General features: G+C 31.6%; 1 protein-coding gene and 1 long non-coding RNA gene across 2 annotated transcripts; one reads left to right on the plus strand and one right to left on the minus strand.

Moving 5' to 3' along the window:
• Positions 1 to 2,102: 2,102 nt before the first annotated feature.
• Positions 2,103 to 3,901, plus strand: LOC117682382 (uncharacterized). Its single transcript, XR_010713249.1, has 3 exons — positions 2,103 to 2,463; positions 2,753 to 3,355; positions 3,600 to 3,901. It is a non-coding gene; the product is annotated as an uncharacterized lncRNA (long non-coding RNA).
• Positions 3,902 to 7,707: 3,806 nt separating this feature from the next.
• Positions 7,708 to 16,587, minus strand: LOC105344516 (C-type lectin domain family 17, member A). The gene is made up of 5 exons (XM_034449589.2): positions 16,547 to 16,587; positions 10,847 to 11,207; positions 9,785 to 9,864; positions 9,572 to 9,668; positions 7,708 to 8,267 (listed from the first exon to the last, which is right to left on the minus strand). Exons 2-5 carry the CDS (start codon positions 11,190 to 11,192, stop codon positions 8,056 to 8,058), a joined length of 735 nt encoding a protein of 244 aa, XP_034305480.2. The 5' UTR covers positions 11,193 to 11,207; positions 16,547 to 16,587; the 3' UTR covers positions 7,708 to 8,055.
• Between the last annotated feature and the right edge of the window lie 5,620 nt (positions 16,588 to 22,207).

Raw genomic sequence — 22,207 nt, forward strand, 5'->3', positions numbered from 1 at the left:
ATTCCCTTTTGGCATTACAAATAACTTAATTGTAAGACTTGATTTTATCGCAGTTAGTTTTTTTAAAAAGCAAAACTAAACATATATATTTTAGATATCTAAATTAAAAATTGTATAATATGTGATAATTCTTACAAAATATTTATTTTAAAAGTTTACATGTTAAAAAATATGATCTAAATGCTAATTAAACTCTTGAATTGGTTTTTCTCAAATTAATTATCACAGTATTTTAAAAAAAACTATTTGACTTACAATAAATCAGAGAAATCCGCCATGGTTACCTCTGCTTTTGGAAAGTCGAGTGGTTAATTGTCTTAACAAATTTGGATTTTATACCCACTTTTAATTTATTTTAGTACATCTATTTCTTATATATCCTTTGAAAAAAACACGTGGAGGGACGAGGAAGGGAAAAGTGATGATATAGCACTTTCTTTTTGGAGATCTTTTAATTTATTTAAGTACATCTTTTTCTTATATATCCTTTGAAAAAAACACGTGGAAGGACGTGGAAGGGAAAAGTGATTATATAGCACTTTTTTTTCACATGTTCTCTCTGATTGTGAAATAAGGAAAGTCATGCACAATTAACGATCTAATTAGTCGCATCCGTTTAATTATCAGCCGAATCCGTTTTATTAATTATCAGTAGAATCCCATCTGCCTTAAAACAACGAGAAAATGTTTGTAATTTTATACGTGAAGCAATTAACATAAGAAAATGATACTTATCTACTACCATTGTACAGTTGTAGATCTATATCCTCATGATTCATTGCAATTGATTTGTGTACTACGTGTAAGACGTGCCATATGTGGTTTGTCATTAATTAATAAAAATAAAATACAAAGCGTTTTGCACTTTATAATAAAGTGTAATTTATTATTTATCTATGCATAAGCATGTGTTGTAATAATTCAATATTAGTGCTCGCTGTCCGTTTTGTTAATCTTTATAGCTTTTAGTTTCAAATGGTGTGTTTTTCCGAGCTCTGCCGGAAAGGCCCGAGAAGATGCGATTGACCACTCCACTGTAAAATAGCTAGTAATATATTCTGTTAGATCTAGTTAAGACTGTTGTTCAATGAAAGGAATTTTGACAGTATTAACTTATCATTATGTTGATATTATTTTTTTGTATACTATTTTAACAATTGAACATTAATCAAGGACTCACAAAGGGTATATAAGTACATTAAGTTCTAATTATAATCAACTAACAAAATCTTTCTTCGTCACATGAAGTATGATTACACAGAGTGTATTTATTACAATATAATGACATGAAATTGTATGAGGGTACAACATAATCAAGCCTATAGTCATTATCCCCCTCCCCTGAAGGGCCTCAATTACATTGTACATACGGGTGTTAAAAAAAGAGAGGGAAATTACGGTCACATGGTCTTTGACAGCTTTGACAATGTGGCGCATGTTTGGCTTTCTCTTAATTTTTGTGACGGGTTATTATGCTGAAGATCAGCGCGGAATTAAATGGTGTTTAAAATACACTCAGTGTCGCGAAGTTTACGTGGAATCGGGAAAATTTAGACAAGTTTTCCTCTCCAAATGCGCACATTCCATCGTGATTATCGAGGGCACATTAAAAGTGGCAGTGCGCGACATGGAGGGACATCAATGTCGTAAGTAATACAATTATTACTTTCGTAGAAAATTATATATTAAACATTTTGTCAAATCTGAATTATTATAAGATATCATTTAGATCATGTATTTGCGAGAAATTTGACAATATGATATGTGTAACTATTCGAGATAAACATTTTTCATAGACACCAGAGGGATTTGCACGAAGCGTTTGCAATCTAATATAACCCCTCCCTCAATAACTCCACTTCCACATGTAGGTATCCACTTACGTTATATATTGATCCGCCCATGTGGATCATACGAGGGACAATCAGTAAATAAGATCGTGCACTGACATAGTTTAGATAAAGGTGTCATAGTTAATTTGACAGTCATTTATTTCACTAGAGACGTTTAGTTATTAACTTGAAGGCCATGCGGGTGTGAATCTGTTTTGATAAGGTCAAAGCTGTCACTGTTATTTCATAAATATTTTGAAAATACTGATCCAGAGTTATTATTCTTGCCCTCACTTTGAATAAGCAGTAGCTATATATAGCGCTGATTCACGATGGACGATGGAAAGTGTAGCACTGAACGCACTTATTATCAACAATCATGGGTGGGTGGATCAAGTACTGACTGTAAATGTGGTTGCTTATATCAAAAACTAGCTTCATAGTTTTTCGTCTATGAAAGAAATATGCAAGTAGTATTAAGACAAGGAGAGAGGTTATGACTATAAAGTATAGAGATCACACGGAAACATAAATTACAGTACAGTTTATTGTAACGTTTGATTGTGTTTTGTTTTAGAATCAATCAGGGTACCAGTATCTCCAGAACGCACTACAGGAAAGCCACCAACAGGTACATGTAATTAATCTTTTGTGATAATTCGTGCAAACACTATAATTATATACAGGAACTTGTTTACATAGACATAAACTACACCATGAAATTGATAAGGAAATGTAGTCAATAATTTATTTCTGTAGCATTCTCAGTTTCAAACTCTGAAGTTGGCCATTTTTTGTTGTTTTTTTTCTTGTAATGTGAATTTGTTGTATTATTTTATTAATAAGATGTCTGATAAAACCAATAAATAAAGACTTAAAAGTGACTACAGTGGGTCATCAATGTATTTTACATATTTCAGTAGAATCATCTCACATGAAGGGAACCCCCATCACAACCACAACTACAAAGTCGGTCAGAGAAATATCTTCTACCACGAGGGAGAAAACCCCCACCACAGCCACAAAGTCGGTCAGAAAAATATCTTCTGCCATGATCAGGGAGAAAACCCCCGTCACAACCACAAAGTCGGTCAGAGAAATATCTTCTTCCACCACAACCACAAAGTCTGTCAGAGAAATATCATCTGCCACGAGGGAGAAAACCCCCGTCACAACCACAAAGTCGGTCAGAGAAATATCGTCTGCCACGAGGGAGAAAACCCCCACCACAACCACAAAGTCTGTCATAGAAATATCTTCTGCCACAAGGGAGAAAACCCCCGTCACAACCACAAAGTCTGTCAGAGAAATATCTTCTACCACGAGGTAGAAAACCCCCACCACAACCACAAAGTCTGTCAGAGAAATATCTTCTGCCACGAGGGAGAAAACCCCCGTCACAACCACAAAGTCTGTCAGAGAAATATCTTCTGCCATGAGGGAGAAAACCCTTGTCACCACCACATCGTCATGGTCCAACAGTGAACACCCTATCAAAAGTTTTTCAACTGCTACAATTCATGGTAGGTTGTTCATTTACTGTTTATGTGTTTTGTTTTTTTTTAAAAAAAAGGATCTTAAAAAAAAATAATAATAATTGTTTTGATAGTTCAATGCATAATTTTTGGAAGTCGTTTTCTCCTAAAGAGAGAAAAAAAAATCCAACCAAACATTTCTTTGTATCAAGCATTTAAACATTTGTTATATTGTGGTTATTATTAAATGCGTCTTGAATGTTATGATTATTATTTTTATTTATTATTTTAGGTTTACAAAACCTTGACAATGGTGAAGATGTTGACCCCTTCAGCATTTCTGAGTTGAAAGGTTTCAAAATTATTACAACTTTAAATCTAGTTTTTTAGTTTTTGTATTTGTGCTTGCATGTTAATTTTAATGAAAGATAAACTTAAGAAACTAATTTCAAGATTTACACAAAGAAATCGAGACATTGTAAGCTAATATCCTCCTGAAGCAAATATGATAAAGGCAGTTGTGGATCAGCTTTAAGCCTATCAAAATCCTCAGGGTACACATCGGGAATCTATGTAAATTAAATTAAAGGGCAATTTTGGTACCAGGTGTTTTCTTTTCAAATGCTGTAAATTTGTGATTTTAAAATTTTTTAGCCTCTTGGTGTATGCCACTGTTGAGGCACACTTGTACATGGAAGTTCAGCAGGGACCTCATTCAATCCAAGGCGTTTATAATGCTGTACAGTGTATACCAACGCTGTAGCATGAGCACAAGTCCCAGAAAGTCTACTTGTGAACAAAGATATTGTTTAACTAGTAATATCTACCGATTTATCATGCCAGCATGATTAATATACAGTAAGATGTAGCTAAAGATACAAATAATAATCATTTATTAACATAGATCACTTTAATTATGCACATTTAATCCATTTTAATTGAATAACAAAGTTGACATCTTTGTTCGAGTTCGCCACTTTTTACGGATACTTGTCGCTTTTTATTAAATCAACTATACCAAAACAATTGTTTGTCACCAATAAAACAATTTTCACTCACCCTGCTTGACAAGAGCAATGGCTATCGTCAATAGCACATTTATTACAATCTATGGTCATGTTTACTTTGTGTGGGTGATCGCTCTTTTTCATAGACCGGTAACATTTTGCCGTAATTTCTACGGTTTTTTCAGTGGTGCTGTATATTTTTACAGCATGAACATAACCGTTGATGAAAAAATTGTACCCTCTTTCCTACGCACGAGACGACAATGTAACATTTTTTTAATTCAATCGAAATATCGGGTGAAATAATATTGAGAGCGTTTGTTGAAGCCGCCATTGTTTACTCTTTTGTCCGAGGCTGTTTCGTTGCTATGACGTAACTACGGTGGGCGGAGCTTATGCTTCGGCTATGGAACGGTGTATTAAAGCGCAGGCACGCATATGGCGTTATATACTTATTTCATCATGTTAAAAAATCGCCCTAACATAAAAATACAGCGTACAGTTATGTAGGTTGTTTTAAGAAAACAAAAATAACACCAGGTGTTTGTGTAATGAGGGATTTCACCCATCCCATCCCCCAGCCCTTAGATACACATTTGTACAATAAGCTCTGTTGTATTTCCTTTCATTCCTAAAAATAAAATGTTATTACTCTGCGCATAAAGTAATGTAAGAAATATGACCCATCACAGTTTTGTTTACATCTATAATTACGATGAAACGATTACATTGAGAGAAGGTCAATGTTGAAAGTGCTAATAGATACATTGTGTACTAATAAGCAATAAAATTGGATATACAGTGTATTGATCCAAACTTTATTGATTACCCGTGTTGTTTATCTTTGTAATTGTGTACACAAATAGAGTCATATGTCCGAAAAAATGAAAAAAAAAATCTGAAGCTATCGTTAATCGTTTTATAACTTGAAGAAATTTCATTCAAATATAGGAAATCGTTGGTGCACAATTGATTTTAGCGCTCAAGGACAGTTGCGCCCCTGACGCTAAAATCTCTCCTACAATAGAAATACTTTACATAAAAAGGAAACAATTGGTCTTGTAATTTTCAAAAAGTTAAAAATGTAAAATGTTAACGCACGAAGGACCGCGCACGACAACAGACGAAGACCAATATTAATTGAAAAGTTAAGGGACTCAGGTGACCTTAAAAACAAGCATACCAAATGACCTTATTTTCCTGCTTTTTGAATGCAAATGTTGCCTTAACTGTCATGCATTATACTAATAATCAATTTTCATCTGTATTTACTTTCTATGTACAAAATGTAAATCACATAAAAAGGAACCTGGCATAGTACTCTTCCAATCAACAGAAATGCCCGATGTGATCAGTCCAAAAATGCACAGGCAGCTGATTAATGATAATATATAAATAGTGCCTGTTTGATAGGGTAACAGTTGAAATTGACACCCCGAGGAAACCATTGTCAACCGACGCGAAGCGGAGGTTGACAATGGTTTTCGAGGGGTGTCAATTTCAACTGTTATTCTCCCAAACAGGCACTATTTATTTTATTATACTGAATGTCTCAATTTTAGAGAATTTTTATATTGCTTTTATATAGAAATGACGTGAATTCTACGGCGAACCGTACGCGCATAATTTACGCGCATGTAACAATTCGTTGTGTTACCCGTTGCTTAGTGTGTTGCTAACGCTGGGGGTAATAGAACGGATTATCAACTGCGTCTAAACCAATCAGATTTCAGTATTTAACATGAAAGTATAATAAAAACAAATGATGCAGTTAAATGAACATCAAATGACCTTCGTTTATGTGAGACGAGTGTCAGAATAGAAGGCTAGATTTGTTTGTTTAAACAATATACCATCCACATATTTATACGTCTTTTTTTTTTAATTTTCAAGATAATTTTATTACAGAAGTATGCGCTGTATTTTTTTAGAGATTTTATTTTGCTGCAAAAACCTGCTACTGCGATAAGTCTGCATGTAACTTAAACTTTTATGATAAATAGGATTTGACAACATCATTAATTTTTGTCAAAAGAAAGATTTCTCTTCTAAGGAATATATAGCAGATCAATTTTTGTACAGGACGGCAATAATTCAATTTTGTTCAAATTAAGGCCTCTTGACGGCTTATTCCACAAAAATATGGCTTTCAGTTATTAAGAAACTATGGTATTTTTGTCATTTTAGAAGAAAATAACATTTTTGTAAAAAAAAAAAAAAATCAACATAAAAGTTGCAGCTCATATTGCTTTAATAAACAAATACATTTGTACAGGTGATAGCGAGGCATTGTTTCCGCAGAGACCCTCTGAAATATATTGACCTGAGGTGTCGGGGCCCCTTGAAACGGAAATGATGTCACAGTTTTGTATCATGTAAATAAAAATTTATAAATTAATTTCTAATTATTCTTAGTTTGGATTTAAGAAAGAAAAGAATTCATTCAATTGCACATATTAAATGATGCATGAATAACAGTTTAGAATTATGCATAGATTACAAAGTCAGCTGTGTATAGCAAAACACTTTTCAGTAATGAATATACATATATTTCTAGAACATACATGTACAATGTAAACACAACAAAGTTAAACAATTGGTAAGTATGCTACAGAACTTCAGCGGTTTTAATTTGCTTACCGCATACATGTACATAGGGCAAGTTCTCCATCTTATAAGTTTCATACTTACAACAAAATTTACAAATTTTCATCAGTTATCATTAAATCATTTCAAGAATGCTTAATTTTGAATTTATACATTTTGACTTTTTAAAAGTAAGATACAATTGCATTGGCACATTTTTTTTTAAAAGTGCATTGTTACCTTCATATAAAACATGAATATTTAACCCTGCATTTTATTTCATATTTGTAAATTTTTCATGCTATAAATGAAAAACATTGTTATATAAGATAAAATTATATTTGTTGTTATAAAGCGAATAACAATCTTTTTGCATGTAACACCTATTTGAAGTTACAGTTTAAAGGGACGCGATTTGAGCTCAAATGTTTCAAATGTATTTTTTTTTTCATTTTAATGTCCCAAATGGTCAAATTGGATGTTGTAATTGCTTTGTCAAAACTTTAGAGTCAAATATCGAGTTATAAGCGAGTTCATAATTATGTTTACCAGGAAGTGCTCTACTAAAATTTTTATGCACAGGATAAATCTCGGCCATTCAGTCAACTGAATGTTAACTGAGTGGAAATGTGACTGAATGGCATAACGATGTCATTCAGTCACTTTTCAGTCACATTTCAGTTGACTGAATGGCAGAAATTCATCCTCTGATGGGTTTTGACTCTAGGGCAGGACCAAAAATTATCTTCTTTACTCCTGCCCAACTCAGCTGAAAAAAAAACCATGAATTCATGATTTTTTAGACCAGATCTTTAAGTTTTTCACCAAAATTATAGGTTTCATAGTTCTTTTTGAAAGATTTTAGGCAGGGAGGTGGTCATCATTACAAATTTATAATTTTTCGACTCCAGAATGAAACCTAATGAAATGCATATATTAGACTCCTCGACAAGTTTGTGCATTAGTTATATGCTACTCAGGTGACCTTTAAGGCCAGTTGACCTCTTGTTAGTAAGAGGTAGTTCCCTTTCTAACAAACGATGACAAAACAATACACGGTTGAATACAACAGATATAAAAACTTTTTTAACAATGCTTTGATAAAGCAATTCGTTTTTATTAGACCATAACAACTACAACATATTTACAATCTGCTTAAAGTTCCTTTTCACAAACAAAGTTAGTTGTGTATGAATAACCTCCGTCGAACCATAAACCGTTTGTACGCAGCATCACACCCCCCTCATTGCCACCATCAGTGGGTTCCCCAGGTTGCCAGAGTTCTGGAATCATAGTCTTATTGTTCAGCCACCGGAACACACCGTCCTCATATTCATCACTGGCTCCGATCCATAAAAAATAAATATCTATGTACAATGAACAGAATCAGATATTAATATTATATTACCATTTTCTGAATTTTTAATTTAACACGTGTATTTTGGTTGATACAACTCGTTGTTAGTTGAATTAATAAAAAAGGGGGTTCTTTTATCTTTTTCGTTTTTTTTAATGTTTCAATGATTTTGGTCACGATTTTGGTCAAAAATTATTTTTTCGATTATAATGTTTAAAATGCTTCAGTAAGGCATTTTTAATAGGCAACCAAATTTTGAGTGTCATTTGTTGAGTTATAAGCGAGTTACAAAGCTTACAATTCCTCGCTATGTAAACAAAGCTTTTGTTTCCATTTTGAACGTTGAAGTGAAAATTCCAGTTTTAGACCTTAAATAAATGTGTTAATCAATAAGAACTGTTTATTTATGCTTTAAATGAATAAAAATATAGACAAATCATCTTGAAAAAGATTGTTTACTGGTATATTGAACCTATGTAAACAAAAACAGGGCACGAGCCTTGTTTACATAACGAAGAATTGTGAGCTCTGTATCCTGCTTAAAACTCATCGACGGGCACCCAAATTTCATTTGATCGTTAGAAATGCATTCATAAAGCAATGTAAATAATAAAAACAGAAAAATAAAATTTGACCAAAATCGTGACCATGCCCCTTTAAAATGCGTACGAAAACTATTGGTCGTTTAAGACACATTGGATTTCAAATTAGTTTCATTGTTTTTGCACAAGATATATTTATTAATGAGAAATATTCATTTTAAAAACGTTAGGGTGATTATTTTTTTTCTCTTTAAAACAGGTTTAACTTAAAAGAAAAGGAACAAATATGCTTTTGAAAAAAAAAAGTACATGTACGTGTTAAAGCAATTGTCCTTAAAAATCTCAAATGTCTTATCCTACTATGTCTAATATTCATCACTGTTACTATTGGCTTATTACTAAATATTCATATTTCATGAAAACTAATAAAAATAACCAAATGAATATAATTAAATAATGAGAAAAATTTATAATCATACAAAAATGATTGAAATGAAAAAATCGATATTGATATTATTGAAGTATCCATGCCAAATTGACGTTTGTCCCTGTCTATGTTGTTTTTATATGTCTAATTTATCTAGTTGTTATATATATATATATATGTGTGTGTGTGTGTGTGTGTGTGTGTGTGTGTGTGTGTGTGTGTGTGTGTGTGTGTGTGTGTGTGTGTGTGTGTGTGTGTGTGTTATTATTGTCATAAATGATAATGGTGATAATAATGATGATGATAATGGTGTTGATGATGATGATGATGATGATGATAAATTACCGTCCTCTAGCAGTGGTAAAAACGCCTCTTTTAACCACGTGTTCTCTTCCTCTGTTTCTATTATTACTAAATGCCCGTTACGTCTCTGGCAATCTCTCTGAAGATAAAGTAAGGAAAAGCATTTAATGCATAATTATAAAGAATCAACAAGTTTGAATTTTTCTGGTTTTGAATAATTTCAAAACGGCGTCTTGTTTTTAATAACATCATTACCTTTGCGTCAGTCCAAGACATGCCAGTTTCTCTGTAAAGGTAACAATGACCTCCATAAAGATGCCAACCTTGGTCGCAAGCTGTAAATACAAATAAGAATTATAATCAGAAGTCTAATTCAATGAGCAAATTACTATATTATTCATATTTGCGTAGTTGGTGACTAAGACAAAGACTTTCTAAATAATTTTAAAAATTGGCATAAGGCCAAGTCTCCTTCACTAATTACGGACCATTTCTGGAATACCCTTATAACAAAAAAATACGTGCACTTGTTTGTAAATATACCTCCCCTAATAATTATAACAAACTAGTGGCTACAACTGGTTTTAGTTTTATTTTTATACATGATGTATGCCTTTATTTTGAAGGAAACATTAACATAAATAATAAATTAAAAGTAGATATAGGAAAACACTCAATGAAAGCCTTGTAACAAGTTATCGAGGTTAAAAAAACTATTTTAGAATTTTGTTTTTGCAAAGTATCTTATTTCAGATATCAAAATTGCCCTATAAAATAATTTTCAGTGGTTTTGTCCAAAGGAATAAAGCTTTTTTGGGGTACGGTTTTTGGGGGGTTTTCTTTCGGTAGATAGAGGGTTTAGATTTTTTTAAGGTTTTCAGAGTCAGAGGTTTGATGAAAAGTGATACATCTACAAAAGTGTAATAATTGCTGAAGCTCAATAAATTACTATATAAATAAATACAGATTTCTAAAGCAAAAAAATGTGAGTTTTAACTTATCACTGTAAATTTCTACCACATATCAAACGACGAGATAATAAAACTGAACATGTATGATATTCAGTTTTATGATTTGCTGAGGGATATATAGATTGAACATTATACCACAATTACCTACAAGTACAAATGTATAAAGATTATCTTGTTTAAAATAAGTAAATTTAGTCAATGAATTAAGTTATCGTTCTCTGTACCTCCCAAAAATCATATTGGACACACGATTAAGCGGAAGTATAATGGTATTCGTTACTTTTAATAATTGACATTATACATTTAAGCTTGGTTAGGTCTTTTGGAGTCACAAACACATTATTACCATTTTGGCTTGTGATGAAAAGTTCCCATCCAGCCTTCACGATAGTTTTGTCGACAGAACGCTCATAAAGTCGAGATTTCAGAACATGACAAGTCCGTGTAAGGTGGTTGTATAGCAGACCAGCACATTTTGAACCCTTTGATGAACATCTTGCTCCACAATGGGATCGACTTACTGTACCATCATTTGTTTCCATATAGTAAACAGCACTGTTAATCGGCAAACGTTCGTTGAAAGCGACATCTTTGACAAATGAATGATTGCTTGAACCTGAGACAAGGCCGGAGAAAGCGATAAAAAACAGACCAAATGTACACAAACGGCAATGAATCCAGAATACAGGCATGATTACCAATCCCACCTAAAATAAGTAAATGAAATTAATTCCTTGATGTTTAATAAATCAGCTTTGCTCTACTTAAAGTAAAAGTGTGTAGTTTTGGAAACCAAACTAATATGAATAATTCATCTTAAATTACATTAATTACTATTAATCATTTTTAAATAAAATTGTTACTTTATAGACGATATCACTTGATAACACATTATATATTTCTTCATGGTGTAATACGTACTGAAAATGGGTGTCGTCAATTGTTTGATACAATTAAGACAAAAAAGGACTATATATGGTTTGAACCTAAAATGGCCCCCTAAAATGAACATTGACATTTTACTGTAATTCTTTGTTTTATTTGTACAAAAATACATTTGAAGTTTTTTCATAATTTTTATTTTGATTTTAGTGCACACAATTTAAAAATATGACATTACAAAGTTTACCTTTTCCCGCCTTTTTCTCATTTTTAGAATAAAACGGCTTGTTTTGAAACAGTTTTTCTTTAAGGAAACACTAAGCGACTGCTTGAACAAACAAAATGTTTTCACCAAATATGTATTTTTCCAATACTTATAAGTGACAAAAAGTTCGTTCTTGTTCAAAGAGTCGCTCTATATTTCCCATTCGAAAAAAGGTAAGAAAATTAATTTGAATTTTATGCACTCACTGGCAGTATATGACGTCAGAAGTGACGCTATTTTTATAATTCAATCAAAATCAATCAAAATTTGACACATAGGTGAAAAACATATTTCATGCCAACTCTTCTATTAGATAACACAACAAATCAATGTACCTGAATCATTTTAAAAATAGCGAATTATGGGGGCCAAATTTGACTAATATCATATATAGTTCTTTACATTATTATTAATCTGACTGTAATGGCGTTAAAGTTATAAAAGTTTCCCAATGACTCATTGTTTGGGGCAAGCAAGTTTGCCAAACTATAAGTCATTAAAACAATGTAAAAAAAATTAATAAATTGATATTAAAGATGGTATGTAACGCTTGTTGTTATTAATGTGGAAAAAAATACAAAATTAAAAGTACATTACAATAAAAACTCTTTCGACGGTAAAGAAATAGAATTTCATTTGCAAAGGCATAGAGCATATGTTGTGATTTTCAAGTCATGATTTCGAATCCGCAGAAGGTTGTATGGAGTTTACTTTTTTTTTCATTTTGAAACGTATTTTTTCGGACAATTATTGTAAAATTTGGAAAATTCTAATTCAGTAAAATTATTCTGGATGTAATTTTCTTTTGTCTACATTCATATTGAGAGGTGTACTCATCCACCTTAAGCAAGTCTATTTGTGTTCATATTATATTGTACCAAATTAAATCAATGATTATAAATAATCGGTGGACATATATCTAAATTTTCATTTGTGGTGTTGTGAAACGTTTCTCCTAATTGCTTACTCAGTATTTATTACCAATTGCTATTTATTACGATTTGTATAGTCACAGGTAGAAAAAATAATGCATTGCGTACATTTAAATGTACATTTGATATACGACAATATGGTTTTCAATGAGGGTATTGCCAATATTTTTAAAAGGCATTATTGTGTGAAATGCTTTGATTTTTTTTTATTTCAGGATTTTGGACAATAATATTATTTGCCAAACTCAGGCAGTTTGTAATAGTCATCTTAAGTTTATTAGGAACCAAAGACACCATTTATCCATTAAATAATGCAAGGATTCAAACAAATATAACTCAAGAAATATAAAAAAAAATGTCTACGCGATCGCGGTAAATGTTTTAGAAATTGTTTATGTAGAAAGATCTCCTTACAAATATATAAAATTAAAGTGACCGGCATTGCAGTTACTAAATGAAATGCAGGGATATGCCCTTGTTCGAGGAGTGGTAATAAAAAATCACTAAAGAGTCAGCAATTAAACCTTCAGAAAAAAAATTTCCACAAAACTGTAACAATTGTTAAATCATCAAAAACGAGAGTAAACAAAACCAATAGCATCGAATTCGACATTTGAATATCATCTCATTAAATATTCAAATATTCGTGATCTAACTGACAATACTTGGAAAATGATTGCTAAATTCCTAAAAATTTCAATTGATTTACATATGCATAGCCAGACATACTTTATTGCTTAAGGTCAGACGACACGTTCCTCAATTGTATACCTTTCCTTGGAATTTATTACTGTTTTACTACTACTATGACAAGCTTTCTTGGGAAAAAAAATTAAGGTAGTTTACCAGGAATTTGTGCGAATAGTATGCATTTCTTTTATTATCTTATTGAGATTAAAAATTCAAACATGTAATAGAGCACAGTAAGAGGCATACCGGTAATCACACACAATTCTTGAAACCAATTTCAGATAAACTTAGGATAATTTTTTTTGGAACTCTTTATTACGAGGAGATACAAAAACGATGCTTAATTCAGAAACGTGTCGTTTGGCGCTATATAGATATAAGAGATTAATAAAAAGATACATTCACGGGAAACGATGGTCATTAAACTTTCGGAAACAAATAATAAAATAGTATACTGTGGAATCATTTATATTCCTGGGGGCCAATTTTCGTGGATTGTTGGTACCGGTGTTTACATATTTGTGGGGATTTAATTTTGTGGGTACGTCAATTTTCACTGAAGTAAAAATGAATACTCTTTCTAATTTTTTTTTGTTGAGGATGTACGTTCGTGGGGAGAGGCTATTTACGAACACCACGAAAATTGAGCCATCACGAATTGCAATGATTCCACAGTATGCTTTTAGTAATCGCATATTTTTGGCAACTTATATTTCTAATTTTTAAATTCTGTAATGCAAAGTCATTATAGCGGGTAGTTAATGTTCAAAATTCCGATTTTCCGACTTTATAAAGAAATCAGTGTCTTCAAATTTCTTTTTAGTAACATGTACTATATACTATACAAACCATTTGACATAATGCATTTCTAACAAAAAAAAATGTGTTTAAAAACTGACAAAGAATGAGTGCACTTATGGGCCCCAGTACAAAGTGTTAAAATAAACTTAAGATTCAAGTTAAGCAGAATTATTTATCTCACATCATCTATTAATATTTTAACTATAAGAATCAACTAGAATGAAAAGCACGAAGCTTAACAACATCATAGGGGTCAGCCAACATTCGTTTTTTTAAATGATAAATCATGGACGGGCATTCAGTTCAAAGCCTTTGTTTACCGTCAGCTTAACCGAGTACACACTTGTGGAAGAGAAGAAAGACGCACCATTTAGAAGACTCCCGTGAAAATAAGAATTTTGTACAACAGTAAATTGGTACTTAAATAGGGACAAATATATGAAAATATCAAGGTGTTTCCTATAGCAAGCGAGAGCTATTTCCTGCGTGACCAATGTTGAACCCTCGTATTTCGACTTTGTATGGTCAGGAATGTTTGTTTAATCACTATGCTAATATGCAACATCCAAGCTTTTTTCGATTTTTACCAGACATAAAATCAAGCATTAAAATATAATTCATCAAACGCGCCAATTGATTAACCAACAGAATAATGTCGATTTAAATGTCTACTCCCTCTGATTTAAATAGAAACTATTCAAATTGATTGGTATGGTTTTTCCGGATTCAGAACATAACCCAGTTTTTCAGCCAATCAATTTTCCAGAATTCTCGCTAAGAATGAAGCCTTTCTTTTTCTCGAACAGTGAAGAGTTTTTGATTGGTAGAAACTTTGAAAAGAGGCGTTTCGGAAACCCTTGGTTGCGTGACTTTATGTATACCCCCCCCCCCCATACACACACTTATTAAAGAAAAACTGCAGGCAAAATATACTACTTGAAATCACAATGAATTTGTGCAAGATTCACACTTTTAATTTTTTTTCTTCATTTTCATTTTCAATAAATTGCACAAATGTTTTTTTAACCTTAACATGTTCCGTCACATGATAAATTTTTTGCATTTTTCTCGCAAACACAGTTGTCTTGAATAACAGATGTAAGATTAGTATTAAAAACTGCTTGGTCATAGTTTTCGACGCATTGATATTCATTGAAGAGAGTAAACGGGATTTTCTTATAATGGTTACCTTTTACAGATTTCAGGTATATTTTAAATCATATGTGTAAATTAAACAACCTAAAACAATTTCTATATTCCATTTAATGAAAACCAATATCCTTTTATTCATATTCATTCTAACATGACTTGGTTGAAAGTCCACGTTAAAATAAACGTGTTCGATTTTCACGTAAAGAAATACATCGGGCTCTATACATGTCAATTAAGGCACGGCAATATTTGGACACAATAGGGAGCTGATTACTATAAATCAGATAATTGATATAAATAATTCTTTATGAGAACACAAAAAACAAACAATGCGTCATGGACTTGCTTTTAAAAGGGGGCCATTTTGTTTTCGTTTCCCCATTGATTAGGTTTATTCAACCCGCATGTTATGCATCGGTTGTAAACAAAACAGACTTCATAATTTTAAGTGAACGAAAAGTAAACAACATGTATACTTTTTGATCTGCAAAAACATAATGACCTTATTTTAAGAAATATTAAAGCTGTGATACAGTCATACCCGCCTCGACGCCGGTGGCGAATTTTGATATGAGGCGAAATAACGCACTACCCTTTTAAGTCAAGTTTGTTTGACCATATTGTACCTCTTTTACTTATTGAAACATCGCTTGATTTACTACTGAAATTTTGATTATTATACCTATTCTAACCATAACCATCGTTTAAAAACGTTCATGCAGATTTGATATAAAATAGGACCCAGCAACTTGCAGGATTAAAATACGATTGCGCGATAAAACTTACGTGCGAACAGACGTTTTTATACAAAAAGTCTAAAGAAACCTTAACTCGCACATTTAAAACACATTTTTTACATTTAAATACAAAACAAAATTACAATTTATCTGTAAATATGCATATATCACGTTCTATATATACCATGAACAAAATTAAATCATTGTCGTTAAGTCTATGAAATGATGAATTGGCATCATACACCTCGCACAGATGTATTCATATATATAGAACCTGGGGATGTACAAAACTGTTATTATGGTTCCAAATGGCTATCTAGAATATAAACCAAAACGTGAGGGAGACGACAACACACAAAGGAATGTATACTATATTAGTAGCTTTTTTCTGTAGAGGAAAAGACTACGTACTATTACCCAGGTGACCTATTGTGATTGTTGTTCGTGCGTTGTTCATCATGCGTCGTCCGTTGTTGCTTCTTTTTAACTATTTATTTATTTTTTGGCTTTTGATTAAGCATGATTTAAAAAGATATCTATTAATAATGAAAAAGAAAATGCAATGCGTCAAGAGCATTAATTCTTACCTCAAAAATACCGTCCTTGTGGAAACTAATCTGATGATTGAAAATGATATATATTTTTTTTAAAACAAGTTATCAATACTTGTAAATTACTTAAAACGCATTATGATGCTTCGAAAAACAATTTAATGTTTAATGAAACATAAATGATGGCATGAAATCGATGGAATTGACAATTTGTGTTAGGTTGTAAATTATTCCTACTTATCGCCGGTTTATTCTGTTAAAGAAAACTGTCACGATTGATTTTTTACCAATCAATATTGGTGTGTCATCTTTTACAAAAAATAACGCACAAAAGCTCATTGAAATATCTGATGCATGAAAACAAAAAAAAAACAGAATATTTTAAAAAGGATGGCTTGGTCATTTGGAAATCATTTCAATAGATATCTAAAGACCTATTGTCTAAGTTAAAATAATAAGCATTAATATATTATTTCAATTGATTTTCATACCACGTATTAAAACCTAGTTATAATCTTTAATAATGATTGCATACAATGAGAAGTAAAGAGGTAAATTAAAGTTTTGGTAGCTTACGGTAAATATACGTTTTATAATTTCATTTTTTAGGTGAAAACAGCGACCCTCTGGAAGAAAAAACTGTCATGGCACGGTATAAACTTTCTCTAATTTCACTCAATTTTAACGAGGCCGGATCAAATTTGTTTTGCCCTTAAAGTTTTAAGGAATTTTTTTACATGAATTCCTACTGAATTAATTTTAATTAATATTTTCAGATGAAAAAATCAGTCATGTTATGGGTCATTTCAAAGTTGATCATTTTTTAACATAAGACTCTATGGGATTTTGCTTGAAATATATCAATTTTGCTTATTTTTTACTTTTTTAAAAACTTTGTCTTAGGGATTTCTTTTCCTGTTATACATATTAAAGTTATTGCTAAAAGGCATCAAATGGTCAAATACAAAAAACCCTTTTACCTCCTGGTTCGTTGCTGGGGTCTTATCGAAGTTTTTTTCTTTCTTTCTTTTTTTTTTGCATGCCCAATTTTCCAGATTTGTCAGATAATGGCTATCTTATATTAACAATGGCGGAAAATGAACTTTATAGTACTGTATAAGTACTTTTGTCCGCGTGGTATTTATTTACGCTATGAACGCGGGCACAAATTTTCCGCGGAACTTTTTCCCAGTGTACTTAAAGTGCATTTTGGAATTGCATTACCGGAATAAGGATACTAGTAATCGGAAGTTACTACATTATAGAACACTTGCATATACGTGTACCCAATGTATATCGTTTTTATCTATGAAAACTGTCAAACAAATTTGTACTGAGAATTCACATAATTTACAATTTAATCTCCTATAGATTTGAATTTTCTGTAAATTTATTTACATGAAATTTAAACCTCTCCAAGCTTGAGATAACGGCACGTGTCAGACGACAAATAGCCCCAAGCGGGTCTGTCTTTCAATGACTCAATTAACTACACGCCAAGACCCGTGTTTTTACTGCAATTTTTAGATCCCTTTGTGCTCTGATTTTTAATTGATAAAACTGATCAACTCATAATTTAAACGACATGAGAACCCATAAATTGACAGTTAATAAAGATTAAATGGTTTTTCAGACGATTTTAGCCAGCGTCGTAACATCTTGACGGCTAACTAATGACTACCGACCAGTGCATAACCGATAATTACTGTTCACTGTGAACAGTTCTTACAATTTAAGTCCAAAGTTTGACAAATTCTAGGTAATGATAATCGCTCAGAACTATATTTAATAATAGTTATTCAAATGATTTTTTTTTTCGTTCAAAGAATCCGCGTAAATTTTTACCCGCGGATTAAATTGATATTGTGATTCCGCGGAATTATGACCCCGTGGAAAAAAATACGTCTACAGTATATTTATTATTGAAATATTAAGACATATTTAAGTAATAAATATATATAGAACATCACATATTAAGGGTCATTTATATAAAAACATTGTTTCTATCTTAAAGCACATGTATTAAGCTATATTTATGCGAGCTTAGAAAACGGGACAGAGGGCTAGGCTTGCCGAACCCTCTTCGCGTTTTCTTATTTGGAACAGTAATGAAAGTTATATTGTGATTTGACCAAACGAACCAAATTTAGAGAGAGATACACTAAATACCAATTCACTGGTTTGAAATATGTGCTATAAATAAGCAGTTTGGTTTATTTATTTTAATTTTAAAAAATACTAGATGATAGCGCGGGAACTAACACTTTACACATTATTATATGATGTTTAATATGTTGAACTATTCTTTAGGTTCATTTGTGTATATACTTTGTGCGATTTTTTCCTTATCTTATTCTTTAAAATCGAAATAAAAAAACAAACTGTATATTGTATTTATTTCAAATCAGTGAATGAGTATTTAGTGTCTTTCTCTCTAAATTTGGTTCTTTAAGTCAATTTTCAATATAAGTTCTATTACTGTCATAATAAAAATTTCCGATAAAAACAATCTGTGGCGGGGGGGGGGGGGGGTCTCATTAAACTTCCCCGTTTTATGTATACATCATTTATGTATATAGACGTAGAATACAATAATCTGTTCAATAATCAATACTGTTTACAAATTAATGTGTAAGGTTTACAACCAATCTGACGTGGTATAAAAAAGTATGAAATTCAAATACGCTAGGTTATGCATTTACATTTACATGCATATTTTAAACCAAATATGTCAGATTCAAAGTATCTGTCCGATGGTTACTTGCTCTACACTTTCCGCCATAATGTCATTTAATCAACCCATTTCTGAGCACCCTGTTCTGGAAAGTTCTTTCCATTTATACTATAAACGCATGAATTGTTCCAATTTCTTCATCAACATTTTGTATTAACCGAATTCCGATCCAAGGAATCTGCCTGCATGTATGATGAACTCGTCCAACACTTTTCGTTAATTAGTCAATCCGAGTTCTTGGTTACTCCGTTCTGGAAAGTTTTATCCCATTCTCTCACCAGAGGTTGTACTTCGCAAGCGAATGAGTATCAAAACTAAAAACTAAAGTCGCCCACTAATGAAACGAACTGACTCATTTTATCTATTCAACATATGTGAAATTTTAACTCCTATGTATTTTCTAAATAGGCCTACAGTTAATATATTTCCTCTTTACGTAATCATTCGATATCATTTCATTGCATTTGCAAGTATATAATTTGATCGAGACCATCCCTGACTTGGATCCGCCGAGGCGTGTCCACCACCTTACTCTCATTTTTGCTATTTTTGGCTTGTTCATCAAAAATGAACGTAAGTTTATGATTAATTTCACAATAAAAACTTAGTTAAAATTCAGTTATACCTTACGGACATTATCTCACACGTGTTGAAATACCAATTAAAAGTTATAAGCAATTATTCTGGTGCAGACATTTGTAGTTTATTTGCAAAATACATCAATTTATAAGTATAGATTTAACGCCTAAAACGGGCCATTTTCGACAAACTTTGCTGAATATCTGCAGTTGAAATCATAACGCAATTGCGTCAACAAAGCAAAAAGATGTCGTCACAATGCAGATAAATGATGGGCGAAAGCAAGCGTACTCGAACTGTAATCGGCCTTGTTAATAGCAAACAATATTGTGTTTTATCACGTGCATATCTACAATACAAAGTTTTCCTTGAACGCAGATTCTTACATTAATTCTCTCTCTCTCTCTCTCTCTCTCTCTCTCTCTCTCTCTCTCTCTCTCTCTCTCTATATATATATATATATATAAGATTAAGAGTGGAGACATGAGAGCTCGAACAAACTTACGTACGGACAGACGTTTATCTAAACAATTAAAGACACCTTACTTCACAAATTCCAAGGGACTGCAAAACAAATAATACCATTTCAAAAAACATATTACTAATAAGTCATGTTCTATAAATGTCATGAATCAAATTAGACTGTTTTCTTTATGAAATTATAAATCAGCATTACACACCTTAACTTGCACGGATGTATTCATTTATATTGAACCAATATTTTTTTTCTTTTCAGTCAACTTCTATATATGTCGCGATCAAGGAAAATGAACATGACCAGTAATTGCTGGCTGTTTTTGCGGAGTGTCCACTAAATCGCTGGCTATTTTCTTTTGAAACGGCATGGCTTTTTTCACTTTTAAAGTAAATTGTTTTGCTTCATATTATTAAATTTTTGCTTCTTGCATGGCACGGTTTTTTAAAATGTGCTATTCATCTTGACCGATCGATTTGCAAAATTTGATAATGAGATAAAAACTTAAACGTTATTGGATCAGTTGCTTTTATTTAACTTTTTAATTCATGTTTATGGTTTGTTTTAACAATGTTATCAATCCATTTATCGGGTATGATCATAAAAACTGTATCGAAAATTTTGGATAGATACATGTAATTGTAAATGAGGTAAATGTAAACTATTCCCGGCCTTTCTTTACGTTAATTCTATTGAAATATAATACTTTACAACATAATTTAACCTATCTGCTTCTTGAATCGGAGATTGCATACTTTATTTTTCTTAAAAACAAGTTGTTGCAGCACTATACAACAATATCGTCAGTGTCCTACCAATATACGATGCGTATGATAAAGATGAGTCTGTGCATCCGTTCAGTAGAAATACATACATGTACGTTGCATTATCTTATTTTTGAGAGGAAAAAAAATTGTAGGACATTTGAAACACATATTAAATGTTGTGTCCCCTCTGTTTTTAAGTCGTCATAAAATTAACAAACGTCATTTTTATAACAATGCATTAAATTTGCATATACACGATATAAATAGATATGCATAGACTATTAAAAGAAAACAGACAACAATGATGTCGTGTGTTAAAGCAATATGAGCTGTAATGTTTAGAATTTTGTTTTGCAGCAAAAACCTGCTAGTACGATAAGTCTGCATGTAATTTAAATTTTCATGATAAATAAGATTTGAAAACATCATTATTTTTGTCAAAAGAAAGATTTCTCCTCAAGGAATATATAGCAGATCAATTTTTGTACAGGACGACAATAATTCAATTTTGCTTCAATTAAGGCTTCTTGCTGACGGATTTTTTCACAAAAACATGGCTTATAGAAATTTAAAAACCATGATATTTTTTGTCATTTAAGTAGAAAATAAAATTTTTGTAAAAAACAAATTCACGCAATTTGCAGCTCATATTGCTTTAAGTGCATTATTTCTTACCTCAAAAATATCGTCCGTGTAGAAACCACCACTATGGTCGAAAATGATAACTCATTTCAAAACACGGTTATCAATACTTGTAAATAATTTAAAACGTATTATAATGCTTCGACTGAAAAAAACCGCATACTGTCGCACAATTTTGATACAACAAATAAGAAAACATTTATTATTCATAAACATGGTTGAAATCGATTGAATTGACAATCATTTGTGTTAGGTTATGAATTATTCCCACTTTTCGCCGGTTTATTCTTTTAAATATTAAATATTTGTCACGATTTATTTTCTACCAATATTATCATTATTGATGTATCATCTTTAACAAAAACGCACAGAGGTTCATCGAAATTTTCTGCATAAACAGAAAACAGAATTTTCAAAAAAAAATATTTCTTGGTCATTTGAAAATCATTTCAATAGATATCAAAAGACCTATTGTCTAAGTTACAATAATAAGCAGTTAT

This window comes from Magallana gigas, chromosome 4, assembly GCF_963853765.1.
Source record: "Magallana gigas chromosome 4, xbMagGiga1.1, whole genome shotgun sequence".
NCBI lineage: Eukaryota > Metazoa > Mollusca > Bivalvia > Ostreida > Ostreidae > Magallana > Magallana gigas.